General features: G+C 40.8%; 1 protein-coding gene across 1 annotated transcript in view; it reads right to left on the bottom strand.

Annotated features, from left to right (window-relative positions):
• Positions 1-17,218, bottom strand: part of LOC126259984 (protein adenylyltransferase Fic-like) — a 91,781-nt gene that overhangs the window by 44,561 nt on the left and 30,002 nt on the right. Inside the window, exon 2 of the mRNA XM_049957116.1 lies at positions 1,371-1,747. Within this exon, the coding sequence (XP_049813073.1) occupies positions 1,371-1,747 (377 nt within the window). The remainder of the gene's footprint in view (positions 1-1,370; positions 1,748-17,218) is intronic.

The raw sequence follows: 17,218 nt of genomic DNA, 5'->3' as shown, positions 1-17,218 counted from the left end.
ACAAAAATATCCCAAAAGAGGATGTACAAGCATAGTGTTGGTAATCTCTTTAGTAAATATGTTACATTCTGCCAATAAAAAGCAGTCTTTGGTTTGTCTTCCCTACAATATTTTTTATGTGTTCTTTCCAATTTAAGCTGTTTGTAATTGTAATTCCTATGTATTTAGTTGAATTTATGGCATTTAGATTTCACTGATTTATCATGTAACACAAGTTAAACGGATTCCTTTTAGCATTCATGTGGATGACCTCACACGATTTTTTATTTAAAGTCAATTGCCAATTTCCACACCGCAAATCGTTTTGCAATTTGTTTTCATCTTCTGATGACTTTCTAGATGATAAATGACAGCATTATCTGCAAACAACCTAAGATGGCTGCTAATATTCATCTCCTAAATCATTTACATATATAAGGAACAGAAGAGGGCCTATAAAACTACCTTGCGGAACACCAGAAATAGCTTCTGTCTCACTTGATGACTTTCCATCAATTACTACAAACTTTGACCTCTCTGACAGGAAATCATGAATCCAACCACACCGACCGAGACTCGAACTCGGGACCTTTGCCTTTCGCGGGCAAGTGCTCTACCAAAAAGTTTGGAATGTAGGAGACGATATACTGGCAGAAGTAAAGCTGTGAGTACCGGGCGTGAGTCGTGCTTCGGTAGCTCAGTTGGTAGAGCACTTGCCCATGAAAGGCAAAGGTCCCGAGTTCGAGTCTCGGTTGGGCACACAGTTTTAATCTGCCAGGAAGTTTCAACAGTGATTATAATTTTAAACTGTGAGGCATGATTCTCAGTAAGCTTCAAAAATCGTGGAGGAGCATAAAGCACATTAGATGTAGTTACAGGCTAACATTAATTGTGTTGCATCTCAGCAGTTTTCAAATCATACTGGTTGCAACTGGAAGCTAACCCAAATAGAATGGAACCCCTTTGTTCCTCACAAACTTAAAAACATTTGTAAGTACATTATATGTTAGTACACCTCCCTGTGATGTTTCTTGGGTAATGCTAAATTTGGACTATTTACCCCTCTGTGAAGGAGGGGTAACAATCAGGTAAACAGATATAAGGGGCAAGATGGGAATGAGTAAATTTTTCTACTATTAATAAAGCTATTTTTCTGAGTACACTGATACAAATACCCATACTCTGCACGGCACTTCTTGCACAGGACTATCCCTTTAAAAACATATTACAACTTTTTGAGCCCATGTGGCAAACACACAATATTCAATTTAATGTCCACACAAAAGTGGGAACACAAGAGATGTTTTGAAACTAACTTACTTCTATACTGACTGAACCTTTTTTCCTTTTCTGCTGGTCAAAAGTATAAACAATAAATAAAACAACATTACCTGAAAATATGCTTCTTTTTTAGCACGGCGAAAAGCTGAATTAGAATCTGGAATTGCCGACAGTCGATCACGTTTTTCATCAATTCTTCCTAAAGTAAGTCGATCCATTTCTTCAACAATACGAGCTGTTCGTTGTCTATTAGCCAGGGCTCCTGAATGGCTAGGTGATACAGTTAGTGCTCTAAAGTACAACTGATCAGCCATTACAACATCATTTTGAGTTTGTTCTAAAAATTCACCATAATGGTTTAAAATATCAGGATGCTTTGGAGCAAGAGCAACGGCATGTTCAAATAACTTTAATGCTTTTTCATGTTTTCCACTATTTTTCATCTCTAAGGCAGCTTGTAAAGAACAGACAGCTTCTGAATCCAATCCTGCAAATAATTACAGTGAATTCTTAAATGGTTGTGATAGTAACAACAAGAGTAGGTACATGAAAACAATAAGTAACTGATGAACATACCACTGAAATACAATTAGCATAGCTCTGCAATTATCTAATTTCAGTTTTTGAAATGTTACATTACAGCAAAAAGAATAATTAAACAGCAGGTTCAATATCATCTTATGATTCCAGGCAATAAATTAATAATTAATGCTTTCCTTTCCATCAAATTTTCATATGATATTTCATTACTTGAAACTCTCACACATTTGGTGCTCAGCAGGTTGTATTTGTTAAAATATTTCACAAATCTTATTAATTATTTCAAACAAACAATGAAATCCTGTCACCACTACATACAGAAATTTACAGAGCCATATAAAGGAACTTCCATTAAGAGCGATACTTTTAAAATTATAATTTCCAGTTTCTAATATATTTTTTGTGCACTTTCATGTGTGGAAATATCCAGTACAATTTGCTGTTACCCCTTGCAAGTGCTCATGCTTCTTGAATACTTGGAAATCATCAAAAAATTTCACCGAAGTGACAGCTCAGTTGTGGGTACTCATCGTTTGTTCACCGGAGAATTACGTCGCCACTTACGTTTCTCCAGTCAGGCTTATGCTGTACTATGGCCACGATTGAGAGAGATTTCACTCTGTACAACCAGAAGCTACCAAGAAGACAATGTAAAATGTGAAGTGTGAAGTGTGGAAAATATCACAGCAATAGTGGCCGATATTGAGGAAGAGCCAAGTGTGTCAGTTTCAATATGAACTCAAAGGTTGCGCCTATCTGAGACATCAACCTGGAGAATCTTGTAAAAGGATTTGGGTTTGCATCCATTTTAAGTTGTATTGACTCAAGAGCTGAAGTCAAATGATCACAGACTGTATCGTAAATTTGCTGATTGAGCCACACAACAGTTGGACTCTGATACTAATTTCACTGGAAAAATCATTTTCTCAGACAAGGAGCATTTTTGCCTCAGTGGCTTTGTCAATACGCAAAATTGTTGTTATTGGAGCGGGAAGAACCCACAAATAGTCCATGAGGTGCCATCGCATTCAGAAAAACTCACTGTGTGGTGTGATTGATAGCGTTTTGGCGTAATTGCACTTACTTTATTTTGAGATGATGAAAGAAAAACCACTGGCGACTACTACATAACCGTGTTATGTGAATTTCTATGGGCATAACTTGAGACCACAGATGTTGAAAACATGTAGTTCCAACAGGATGGTGTCATGTACCACACACCTGATGCTATGCCCGATTTACTGAGGGAGAAGTTGGGCAACTGTATCATCTAAACACGTGCATCTACAAACTAGCTGCCATGGTTGTATATTTAACACCCATGATTTTTTTTTCTTTTTTATGTGGTTACATCAACACCCAGGTCTATGCTGACAAGCCATAAACTTCGGAACATTGGAGGAAAACATTCGTCAAGCTATCACAGACGTAGCACCACTGATGCTGGACAGAGCAATTTACTATTGAAGCCATTGTGTGTGTGTGTGTGTGTGTGTGTGTGTGTGTGTGTGTGTGTGTTCAAAGTCATGGTGGACATTTGAACAATATTTTGTTCATAACATAACTGCAATTTCTAATCTTGAAAATAAAGCACAGTTTACATAATGAGTGTTTTTTAAGCTTCAGTCTTAATGAAACATCCTTTAAACCTGCATGAGTACTTGTTCAGAGTCTACAAGTGATGAGCATGGAAAAAAATGATAAAATGGTGAACTGAACTCGTTCAAGTTGGCAAGTTGTGGCTTATACTATTACTATGTCCAGTACTGGTGCCATGGACAAGTCCATCTTACAAACTGAAAATGGTCAGTATCAATTGAAGCTGAGCCTACCATTTCTGTGACAGTCATACGTCACTGAAAAGTGAGATATTCCACAATTATGTACTACATCTTTTGGACCAATATGATGTATCATCTTTCCAAAGGACACAAAAACAAAGTCTCATTCTCTGAAGTGTCCAGATTTATTCCTGTACTCTAGAAGGTTGAGAGGAGCATTATAAAACAGAGGAAATCCTTCTATGACCAACTTTTGCTCTCTTTAAATGGCCATCTTACTTCTTCCCTTACAACAGAGAACAGAGATTGGTTTTCAGCTGAACTTATGAACATTAACTTCCTCAATGCTTCACATCTACATAATATTACAGAAACTGGATGATAAGAGGATATGTGTATGTAACTAACAAACTGCATAAATTGGGATCATAATTCCTTTCCATCATGTTTGTGTATAGCTTAGTAGGTGGAGTACTGTCTATGAAATGCAGTGATCCACATTAAAGTCTTCCGAGATAGCCAGAAGAAAGCACACTGTTTAGCTACTGTGTGCCCAAAGTAAAAGAATATGAGGTGCCATGGTGGATGGGAACAGCTTGATACCAGACATGCAATTAACTAACTAAATGAGGAGACAAGGGTCTGACAGAGAGTATGAAGTTTGAAAGGAACTATGGACTGCAAGTAACTAATCCACAATACAAGGGGTGAAATGGAAAATATTTCATTCTGCAGTTGACTTCCTTTTAGGTAGATGTGATTCCTGAAGAAAGTATTAAAGGGGGGGGGGGGGGGGAATTACACTCAATCCTTGTCACCAGTATTAGTTAAGATTACTATAAGACTAACATACTGTTACTAAAGATGTAAGGTGTCACTTCCAGCATATATTTTCAACACAGTAAGAAATCTCTGAAGAGTCATAGATATCCTTTGAGAAATGATTCTATCAATGGGCACTGTGAGAACAGAATATGCCAGCAGGAAACACACACATAAAAAAAAATTGTGCATCACCTCAGTTCTGAGAGTTCCAGAACCTGTACTGAAAATTGGAATAGAGATCAACATAAATATCATTTCTGCCCTTTTTACTGCCCATGAAAAACACACTTTGCTTGTTGTACCACCATACAACGAGACCTTCAGAGGTGGTGTGGTCCACCCCAAAACAGCAGGGAACCTCCACCTTGCTGCACTCGCTGAATGGTGTGTCTAAGGTGTTAACCCTGACTGGGTTGCCTCCAAACACGTCTCTGACGATTGTCTGGTTGAAGGCATATGCGACACTCATCGGTGAAGAGAATGTGATCCCAATCCTGTGCGGTCCACTCGGCATGTTGTTGAGCCCATCTGTACCGCGCTGCATGGTGTCGTGGTTGCCAAGATGGATCTTGCCATGGACGTCGGGAGTGAAGTTGTGAATCATGCAGCCTACTGCGCACTGTTTGAGTCATAACACGACGTCCTGTGGCTGCAAGAAAAGCATTATTCAACATGGTGGCGTTGCTGTCAGGATTCCTCTGAGCCATAATCCGTAGGCAGCGGTCATCCACTGCAGTAGTAGCCCTTGGGCGGCCTGAGCGAGGCATCTCATCGACAGTTCCTGTCTTTCTGTATCTCCTCCCTGTCCAAACAACATTGCTTGGGTTCACTCTGAGACGCTTGGACACTTCCCTTGTTGAGAACCCTTCCTGGCATTAAGTAACAATGCGGATGCGATCCAACTGCGGTATTGACTGTCTAGGCATGGTTGAACTTCAGACAATACAAGCCGTGTACATCCTTCCTGGTGGAATGACTGGAACTGATCCCCCTCCCCCATCTAATAGGCGTTGCTCATGCATGGTTGTTGACATCTTTGGGTGGGTTTAGTGCCATCTCTGAACAGTCAAAGGGACTGTGTCTGTGATACAATATCCACAGTCAACGTCTATCTTCATGGATTCTGGGAACAGGGATGATGCAAAACTTTTTTTGATGTGTGTAAGATCACAACAGCTTAATGGCCACTTTAAGAATTATTAATAAAAAAGTGTATATATTTCATATTAATAGTTTAAAAAACATGCAAGAACATGCAGCTCATATTATTTACCCAGACATCAGACCATGAATAACGATGAATATGGAAAACACAAAATGAGTTTCAATCAGATGGAATTTTGATTTTCGCTCAAATTCAGCTGCAGTGAAAGTTTCATTTGCGACACTTAAAAATTAATTCTCCTACTTCATATTCTTTTTCCAGTTGTTCTCCTTTGTAACATTGTATTCCACATTTTTTATTCAGAACAAATTGAGATTCATGATGAGGAAAAATGAGTTAGATACTCAATTTCTGCAAATTGAATTTACGGCTCACCAATGGTCAAGGGAACTTAATTACTAATGCGGCCACAATTTAATAGCATGTCTTAACTACGCACATCAAGACACTTGACCATATGTTTTGTATTTTGCTTGGAACAGTTTAATTACGATGTACAGGTAAATGTGAAATCTGCGTGCACTGAGAAATGCTGAAAAAAAATCATAGTCATACTGTGAGAGACGTATGTAAGCTTGACAGTCGATTTATCACAAATTATACTAACTCTTATAACAAATTGTATAATCTGTACATAGATATAATAAAGTAGTTGCAAAAACTGCAGGAGATATGCATAGTGAGAGAATACAAATGTGAGATGAGAAAGAGGAACTAATCTCTTCAATAATCGCGGTTGCCAGAAGTTTCCCTAAGTGAAATTCCCAGATATTTTCCTGGTTTCTAGACTTTTAGCATTTTTCCCTGAAAAATTTTTAGATTTCAAGGGTCAGTAAAGACATGGGTTGACCAAAAAAATTTAGAAACTTCTGTATTTCTAAATGTATGAGCAAAGATTTTAAGTACTAACACCATCTTTTGTAATGAACTGTATTTAGAAGGAGAAAGCAAGCCAAATGGTATGTGTGTTTCATTAAGACCACTGATGTTATTTTATTTCAGTAAAACAAAACACATTTGGTGGCAAAAATACGCATTTCCTTGGTGTCACAAGACAGATTTAAAATACCTTCATTGATTTCAGAAATAACCTCAGAGTAATGTAGGCCTCCTGCAAGAAGAGTATAAGGCAGGGAAGAGTTGTGTAAACCAACATTATAAGTGACCGCCAAAAAAAAAAAAAAAAAAAAAAAAAAAAAAATATGTTGGTTCTACTATGTTCATTATTGTCAGTTATTACACACTGTGTTATCTCTATTATTTTAGTGGTATTGTGTGTCCGCCTGCTTAGCTGAGTGGTAATCTGTTTACCTACCATGCACCGCGCCCAGATTCGATTCCCACGAGTGCTGGAGATTTTCTCCACTCGTGGACTGGGTGTTGTGTTGTTCTCATCATCATTTCATGATCACCGACATGCAAGTAGGTCAATGTGACGTCATCTGAATGAAGACTTGCAACCTGGCGGCAGACGCCTGAATGAGGACTTGCAACCCGATGGCCGAACATCTCTGGATGGGGCATCCCGGCCATCAATGCCACACGATCATTTCATTTTACAAGCAGTGTGTGATTTTTCTTTCGAGAAATATATGAGTACATAGCGTACAAACTGCCAGTGACTGCCACAATTTTCTTCTTCTTATCGTCCATACTTTCTAATACACGGACTACTTTCAAAGTGCCACAAGTACTACAATATATAAAATGTCTATAAAATGCCACACTGTACAATGTACTTGCCGTAAGACAGCAGTTTTTTAACTCTGTTGCCTGTGGCCTAGGGCCTGCCGAGGAGCACCACAGTCCTGGGCCCACGATGAAAATCCGCCGCATTAAGCCACACACAACCAGACCCGGCCTGCGGGCAGACCTATGTGACTAGATCTGACAGGCAGGGCCTGCACATTAGTGGAAAATGATGGGCTTCAGATTGGCAGGCCCGTTCTGTGAGAGATACCCGCAGAAATGGCGTGCAGTTTGGCCTGTTGTGGAAGTCCATTTGTGTGCCAGCTATTCAGGTGTCACAGAGACTATGTTGATGAAATGAGACTGCGAGCAACAGAAAACTTGCACAAGTACTCTGAGAATCAGTACTAATAAGGATAGGTAACAATTCATCGTGAAGATGATCGCTGAGCCACAGATCGGTATTTAGAAAAGACTATCAAACTCTCACAACTAAATTTTCGGCCATGGCATTTATCAGAAAACGAGAGCACACACATTCTCACATCATCAGTCAGACTCAACTCATGCACACATGAATGCTGTCTCTGGCTGCTGTATCAATAGTCTATGAGAATCAGATCCAAACAAACCACTCCCCACACCTCCCTTCCTCTCATCGGCAGCTGCTAGGCTAACAGCAAGAAAAGGTTACAACACTGACTGCAGACAGAGGAGAAGGGTAGGAAGGGAAGAAGCAATAAGAATGAGGGAGCAGGAAAGCAGTGCATGTACTCAGCTGCACCCAGCCAGCGACAATGCATAACATCTCAGTAAACAATCCATTTCATCTACTGAGACAAAAATGATATTTTTCCAGTGTTTCTTTCAAATTTCCTTGATATTTCCCTGACATGTCTCAAATTCCCGGATTTCCAGAACTTCTGGCAACCCTGATTAAGGAGGCAAGGTTAGCTGTTGAAATTTTAGGAGCTGCTTGTGCAGCCGAAAGAAAGCAGTTTATAGACACAAACTGAAAATGCGAAAAAGTGAGAAACGAAACACAAATCAATGTGTGTATATACTGATTCTCTTGACTTTCTGCAAATGGTTAAGCCAGAAGATAAGTTAAATGCCGATCTTTCATAATGAGTATGTACAACAATTTACAAAGAATTTGAACAATGTAGTAAAAGACAGATTGCTACATACTGTAATGAAGGCACGTCAAGTTGCAGATAGTCACAATTAAAAGACACACACACACACACACACACACACACACACACACACACAAGCACCAACTTCAGCATCTCAGGTTGGAATTTGTGGCATACCGAAGTTTCAGAAAGTACTGGCGACAATACACTGTTTGGAATTTTAAAGTTATCACAGATCTGCACATGGAGTGATGGATTAGGCAGTCGTGTGTGCATGAGGTGTGCTTGCTTGTGTGGGTGTGAATGGTGTGCATAAGTTATCTCTTACTGACAAAGGTTGTGGTCAACAGCTTTATGTGAGTGTCTTTTAATTGTGCCTGTCTGCAACTTGACACATTTTCTTTACGGTAAGTAGAAAATTGTCTTTCCATACATTGGGTTGGGTTGGGTTGTTTGGGGAAGACCAGACAGTGAGGTCATCGGTCTCATTGGATTACGCAAATAAGGGGAAGGAAGTCGGCCGTGCCCTTTCAAAGGAACCATCCCGGCATTTGCCTGGAGTGATTTAGGGAAATCACGGAAAACCTAAATCAGGATGGCCGAACGCGGGATTGAACCGTCGTCCTCCCGTTTCCATACATTGTTGATGTTCCTAACTGGAGTTTCCATTGTTGATATAAGGAATTTGAGATCAGTATGAGGAGAATGATTGTAATGTGCAAAACTTTATGAGGGACCATTCACCTTGAAGTATATGTTGGCAATGCACCTGGATTAGATCACACTGCTTCAGGATATTAAGATTCTTGGGAGACTTATCAATAAAAAAGACTCTACCACTTTGTATGCAGTATATATGATAGGCAAAATACCCCCAGACTTCAAAAAGGAAGTTATAATCTTAATACTGAAGATGAAAAGTGTGAACATTACTGAATTATCAGTTTATAAGACATGGCTACAAAATAAAAAAAAAAAGAAATCACAAATTACGTACAGAAAGATAGAATGAATGATAGAAGCTGAAATGGAGAAAGATTAGAGTTCTGGAGAAACTCTACTAAAGCCATGAGGTTATACTAACACCAAGATTCATCCTACAAGGGAGACTAAAAACATTATTAGCATATTTAAGCTTCAGGAAGTATTGACCAGAATACGCTCTTTGGAATTCTGAAGTTATCGGGGATAAAATACACACGGTGAAAGTTATTTACAACTCATGGAGAAAATGGACTGCAGTTTTGAGAGACAAAGAACATCAAAGGAGTAATTTGTTGAGATGGGTGCAAAGGAAAATAAGAAGAAATTTGAAAAAGGAATTAAAGTTCAGGGAGAAGAAATAAAAAGAACTATTTTCCATTGGCATTGTAATTCTGTCAGAGAGGCCAAAGGACTTGGGAGATCAGTTGAACAGAATATGTAGTGTCTGAAAAGGGCTTATATTGAAACAAAGGTAATGGAGTGCAGCCCAATTAAGTCAAGTGTTAAAGCTATGAGCAAATTTGGCTATTTGTGCAGCAAAACGTAGATTGGCAACGTCAAGTAAAGCTTTCACGAAAAAGAAAACAATCAATTATTGACAAAATAATTTAATCGGATAGATAAAAAACCTACTTATCAAACGGTGGCAGAACTCACACACAAAATATGGTTGTAATTGGCAAGCTTTCGGAGCCAGTGGCTCCTCCTTCAGGCAGAAGAGTTGAAGGGGAAGGAAGAGGGCTCTAGAAAAATGACTGCAGAGCTCTAGGAAAAGGGGCAATTTTGGGAAAGTCACCCAGAACTGCGGGTCAGGGAAGACTTACCACACAGGATGGGAAGGAAATACTGATTGTTGGGGGTCTGCAACGGATGAAATTTGAAAACCTGAGAGCTTAAAGATGGAAGACAGGGTAATATGCACACATTACTGCTTAAACGTCATGCATGAGTTAATAAGAGTGAAAAGCTAAGTGCAATGTACGTAACAGAGGTGAGAGGGGGCAGTGAAAAATAGACAGGTAAGACAATGAAAAATGTAGAAAACTAAAACGGAGTAAAGCAAAGAATAGTTATTGTGAAAAAATGCTGAGACAGGAGAAATTAACGAAAATTAAAGCCAGTTGGGCGGTGAGATTCGAGGAAATGTTATAGTGCCAGTTCCCACCAGCGGACTTCTGAGAAGCTGGTGCCTGGGAGAAGAATCCAGATGACACATGTGGTGAAACAGTTGCTGAGGCCACGATTGTCATGTTGTAGAGCATACTCTGCAACACGATATCGCAAGTTGCCAGTATACACCCTTGGAGTTACTCCAAAAGGCCTAATACTGAAAGTCCCTGTTTCTATATGTAATCCTAATCTACACCAGGCTCTTTTACAGTTTCAAATACAGCAATCTCTTGCTCTTATGCAGCTAATCTGTGACCTATATCCCTCATCAGCCAATTTCCATTCTACCAGACTTCTCTCCTTCTACAAAATCCTGCCCCTCATGTGGTGTCATCCATCAAACCAACTTCAAACTGCAACAACATGCCACACTTCACCCCAAAAAGCTATCCCACCTTCTCCTAAACTATCTGTACAGTAGTGTTTTCCTTCCTGTCCTTCTGCAGCTCCCTAAACAGCCACATCATTAACCACCACTCCTCTCCTAGGGACCGATGACCATCGCAGTCTGGTCCCTTTCATCCCACAAACCAACCAACCAACTCCTCTCCTAAAACTGAGCTTGGCTAACTTCTTTAACATCCCACAGCCTTCACCACTGCCTCCCAGATGAAGAATAACCCATAATCAAGAACCAGTCACAACAGTACAGTGTCCTTAACATCTCACCTAAAGCACTCTCCCCTCCTGAATTATCTGTGTTTTCTAAGTGTCTCACTTTCAGCTCTAAATCTGCAATTGATCATGCTGCTTTGGCGGAGGACCTCCTTTCCTTCACGCATAACATCCATTGAAAATGCCACTTCACAACCAAATCCCAAAACCTTTCCAACAGCAAACCTGATGTTGAACCCTGCCTTGAACAGTTCAGACCACAATCCCAACTTGATGCATCACCACTACCTAAAAAACATTCCTTACACGGCTTCCAAGAATTCCTCACATCCAGCACTGCTTCATAACCCCTCCCCACAACATGAGCCTAACCTGTCCTCTGCAGATTGCCAGGCTCTATGCTCCTGGAAAACTCATGACTCCATCATTACCATCCCAGCAGACAAAGGATTTACCACTGTAGTACCTGACCAAAAGGAATACATTAGCAAATGTCTATACAACTGTTTGACACCTCTACATACAGTGTATGCCAGCAAGATCTCATCCCTGTGATTCAAACTGACCTGCAGTCCCTCCTTAAAACCTAAGGCCCCTCACAAAGACTAACACCTCAATCCATAGAACTTCTCACCCCACCCAAACCATGCAACCCCACCTTTTACCTTCTTCCTAAGATCGACAACCCAAACACCCTGGGCGTCCTATAGTTGCTGGCTTCAAAGCACCCAATGAACGTAAATATGCCGTAGTAAATCAACACCTACAACTGATTCTGCTTTGACTCCGTTCCTACGTCAATGATACCAACCATTTTCCTAGATTGTTTGCAACTTGTGCCAGTCCCACTCCCACCACACACCTTGTTTGTCACCATTGATGCCACCTCCCTGTAGACCAACATCCCCCATGAACATGGCCTGTCTGCTGCTAAACATTTCCTCAGTTAGCACCCACCTGATTCCAAACTTATGACATCCTTCCTACTAACCTTAATCAGCATTATACTTACCAATAACTACTTCACCTTTGAGTGGCAGAAATACAAACAGATCAGGGGTACAGCCACAGGAACCAAGATGGCTCCTTCCTATGCCCACCTCTTTATGGGTCGCTTGGAGGGTGCTTTCCTGGAATCCATAAGTCTTCAGCCCCCAGTTTTGTTTGGATACATTGATGACAGCTTTACCATGTGGACTCATGGTGAGGTTGACCTGTTAAAATTCCTGGAATATCTGAATACCTTCTCCCAATTAAATTTCACATGGTCCTATTTCAAATCCTACCCCCATGAACCATGGACCTTGCCGTTGGTGGGGAGGCTTGCGTGCCTCAGCGATACAGATGGCCGTACCGTAGGTGCAATCACAACGGAGGGGTATCTGTTGAGAGGCCAGACAAACGTGTGGTTCCTGAAGACGGGCAGCAGCCTTTTCAGTAGTTGCAGGGGCAACAGTCTGGATGATTGACTGATATGGCCTTGTAACACTAACCAAAACGGCCCTGCTGTGCTGGTACTGCGAATGGCTGAAAGCAAGGGGAAACTAAAGCCGTAAATTTTTCCTGAGTAGCATGCAGATTTACTGTATGGTTAAATGATGATGGCGTCCTCTTGGGTAAAATATTCTGGAGGTAAAATAGTCCCCCATTTGGATCTCCGGGCGGGGACTACTCAAGAGGACGTCGTTATCAGAAGAAAGAAATCTGGCGTTCTACGGATCGGAGCGTGGAATGTCAGATCCCTTAATTGGACTGGTAGGTTAGAAAATTTAAAAAGGGAAATGGATAGGTTAAAGTTAGATATAGTGGGAATTAGTGAAGTTTGGTAGCAGGAGGAGCAAGACTTTTGGTCAGGTGAATACAGGGTTATAAATACAAAATCAAATAGGGGTAATGCAGGAGTAGGTTTAATAATGAATAAAAAAAATAGGAATGTGGGTAAGCTACTACAAACAGAATAGTGAACGCATTATTGTGGCCAAGATAGACACAAAGCCCATGCCTACTACAGTAGTACAAGTTTATATGCCAACTGGGTCTGCAGATGATGAAGAAATTGATGAACTGTATGATGAGATAAAAGAAATTATCCAGGTACTGAAGGGAGATGAAAATTTAATAGTCATGGGTGACTGGAATTCGAGAGTAGGCGAAGGGAGAGAAGGAAACATAGTGTGGGTGAATATGGATTGGGGGAGAGTAATGAAAGAGGAAGCCGTCTGGTAGAATTTTCCACAGAGCATAACTTAATCATAGCTAACACTTGGTTCAAGAATCATAAAAGAAGGTTGTATACATGGAAGAATCCTGGAGATACTAAAAGGTATCAGATAGATTATATAATGGTAAGACAGAGATTTAGGAACCAGGTTTTAAATTGTAAGACATTTCCAGGGGCAGATGTGGACTCTGTCCACAATCTATTGGTTATGAACTGTAGATTAAAACTGAAGAAACTGCAAAAAGGTGGGAATTTAAGGAGATGGGACCTGGATAAACTGACTAAACCAGAGGATGTACAGAGCTTCAGGGAGAGGATAAGGGAACAATTGACAGGAATGGGGGAAATAAATACAGTAGAAGAAGAATGGGCAGCTTTGAGGGATGAAGTAGTGAAGGCGGCAGAGGATCAAGTAGGTAAAAAGACAAGGACTAGTAGAAATCCTTGGGTAACAGAAGAAATATTGAATTTAATTGATGAAAGGAGAAAATATAAAAACACAGTAAATGAAGCAGGCAAAAAGGAATACAAACGTCTCTAAAACGAGATCGACAGGAAGTGCAAAATGGCTAAGCAGGGATGGCTAGAGGACAAATGTAAGGATGTAGAGGTTTTTCTCACTAGGGGTAAGATAGATACTGCCTACAGGAAAATTAAAGAGACCTTTGGAGAAAAAGAGAGCCACTTGTATGAATATCAAGAGCTCAGATGGAAACCCAGTTCTAAGCAAAGAAGGGAAAGCAGAAAGGTGGAAGGAGTATATAGAGGGTCTATACAAGGGCGATGTACTTGAGGACAATATTATGGAAATGGAAGAGGATGTAGATGACGATGAAATGGGAGAGACGATACTGCGTGAAGAGTTTGACAGAGCACTGAAAGACCTGAGTCGAAACAAGGCCCAGGGGAGTAGACAACATTCCATTGGAACTACTGACGGCCTTGGGAGAGCCAGTCCTGACAAAACTCTACCATCTGGTGAGCAAGATGTATGAGACAGGTGAAATACCCTCAGACTTCAAGAAGAATATAATAATTCCAATCCCAAAGAAAGCAGGTGTTGACAGATGTGAAAATTACCAAACTATCAGCTTAATAAGTCACTGCTGCAAAATACTAACGCGATTTTTTACAGACGAATGGAAAAACTCGTAGAAGCCAACCTCGGGGAAGATCAGTTTGGATTCCGCAGAAATGTTGGAACACGTGAGGCAATACTGACCCTACGACTTATCTTAGAAAATAGATTAAGGAAAGTCAAACCTACGTTTCTAGCATTTGTAGACTTAGAGAAAGCTTTCGACAATGTTGACTGGAATACTCTCTTTCAAATTCTAAAGATCGCAGGGGTAAAATACAGGGAGTGAAAGGCTATTTACAATTTGTACAGAAATCAGATGGCAGTTATATGAGTCGAGGGGCATGAAAGGGAAGCAGTGGTTGGGAAGGGAGTGAGACAGGGTTGTAGCCTGTCCCCGAGTCAGACAGGATTGTAGCCTGTCCCCGATGTTATTCAATCTGTATACTGAGCAAGCAGTGAAGGAAACAAAAGAAAAATTTGGAGTAGGTATTAAAATCCAAGGAGAAGAAATAAAAATGTTGAGGTTCGCCAATGACATTGTAATTCTGTCAGAGACAGCAAAGGACTTGGAAGAGCAGTTGAACGGAATGGACAGTGTCTTGAAAGGAGGATATAAGATGAACATCAACAAAAGCAAAATGAGGATAATGGAATGTAGTTGAATTAATTCGGGTGATGCTGAGGGAATTAGATTAGGAAATGAGACACTTAAAGTAGTAAAGGAGTTTTGCTTTTTGGGAGCAAAATAACTGATGATGGTCGAAGTAGAGAGGATATAAAATGTAGACTGGCAATGGCAAGGAAAGCGTTTCTGAAGAAGAGAAATTTGTTAACATCGAGTATAGAATTAAGCATCAGGAAGTCGTTTCTGAAAGTATTTGTATGGAGTGTAGCCATGTATGGAAGTGAAACATGGACGATAAATAGTTTGGACAAGAAGAGAACATAAGCTTTCGAAATGTGGTGCTACAGAAGAATGCTGAAGATTAGATGGGTAGATCACGTAACTAATGAGGAGGTATTGAACAGAATTGGGGAGAAGAGGAGTTTGTGGCACAACTTGACAAGAAGAAGGGATCGGTTGGTAGGACATGCTCTGAGGCATCAAGGGATCACAAATTTAGCATTGGAGGGCAGCGTGGAGGGTAAAAATCGTAGAGGGAGACCAAGAGATGAATACACTAAGCAGATTCAGAAGGATGTAGGCTGCAGTAAGTACTGGGAGATGAAGAAGCTTGCACAGGATAGAGTAGCATGGATAACTGCATCAAACCAGTCTCAGGACTGAAGACAACAACAACAACATATTTCAAATCCCATGCCACTTTCTTTGATGTTGATCTCGTCCTCACTGAAGGTCAGCTACACACTTCCATCCACAGTAAACGTACCAACAAACAACAGCACTTACATTTTGACAGTTGCCATCCTTTCCATGTCAAACATCCCCCCCCATACAGCCTTGGCATCCGAAGCAAACATATTTGTTCAAATGCATACTCTTTACAGCAACACCACATTATTCTCACCTCAGCCTTCACTGCACGTAATTACCTCTCCAGCCTAGTTAAAAAGCAGATTTCGTGGGCTATCACATCCAATCCTGGTATTGCTGATCCCTCCAAAAAACAACTTCAGAGCACACCACTGGTGACTCAGTATTATCCTGATCTGGAATGTGTTAATCAGCTACTTCGACAGGGCCATGACTTCCTAAAATCGTGCCCTGACATGAGATCCATTCGGTCTGAAATTTTGCAAACGACACCTAGAATAGCTTTCATCACCCTCCCAGTCTCCACAATATTTTTGTCAGACCCTATGCTCCCTCAACACCCGCTCCCTACTCTATGATTCCTACCCCTGTGACCTTCCCCCTGCAAAACTTGCTCTATGCATCCTCCTACCACCGTTTATAGCAGTCCTGTAACTGGCAAAACATATACTATCAAAGGGGGAGCCACCTGTGAAACAACACACTCATGTACCAGCTGTTATGTAAATACTGTTCGGCCTTCTACATCGGCATGAGTACCACCAAATTATCAAATAGGCTGAATGGACATTGACAGAGGGTGTATACCGGCAACTCACAATATCCTGTTGCACAGCACACTCTGCAACATGACAAATGTGACCTCGGCACCTGTTTCATAACATGTGCCATCTGGATTCTTCCCCCAGACACCGGTTTCTCAGAACTCTGCATGTGGAAACTAGCACTATAACATGTCCTTAGTTCTCGCTACCCTCCTGGCTTTGATTTCCGTTAATTTCTTCTGTCTAAGTGTTTCTTTACAGCAACTACCCTTTTCTGTTTTAGTTTTCTACATCTTTCATTGTCTTACCTGTCTATTTTTCACTGCCCCTGCCCCCCCCCCCCCCCCCCCACCTCTGTTACGTACAATGCACTTAGCTTTTCACTCTTATTCACTCATGCATGATGTTTCAGCAGTAATCTCTGTTTGCATATTACTCTGTCTTCCACCTTTAAGCTCTCAGTTTTTCAAATCTTGTCCAATGTAGACCCCAACAATCTTTCCTACTCATCCTGTGCAGTAAGTCTCCCCTAATACGCGATTCTGGGTGACTTTCCCAACGTCTACCCCTTTTCCTAGACCTTTGCAGTCCTTTTCCTTGAGCCCTCTTCCTTCCCCTTCAACCCTTCTGCCTGAGGAAGGAGCCACTGGCTCCAAAATCTCACCAGTTACAACTGACTTTTATGTGTGAGTTCTGCCACCACTTGGT

This window comes from Schistocerca nitens, chromosome 5, assembly GCF_023898315.1.
Source record: "Schistocerca nitens isolate TAMUIC-IGC-003100 chromosome 5, iqSchNite1.1, whole genome shotgun sequence".
NCBI classification, from domain to species: Eukaryota; Metazoa; Arthropoda; class Insecta; order Orthoptera; family Acrididae; genus Schistocerca; species Schistocerca nitens.
This window is presented reverse-complemented; position numbering and strand designations above follow the sequence as displayed.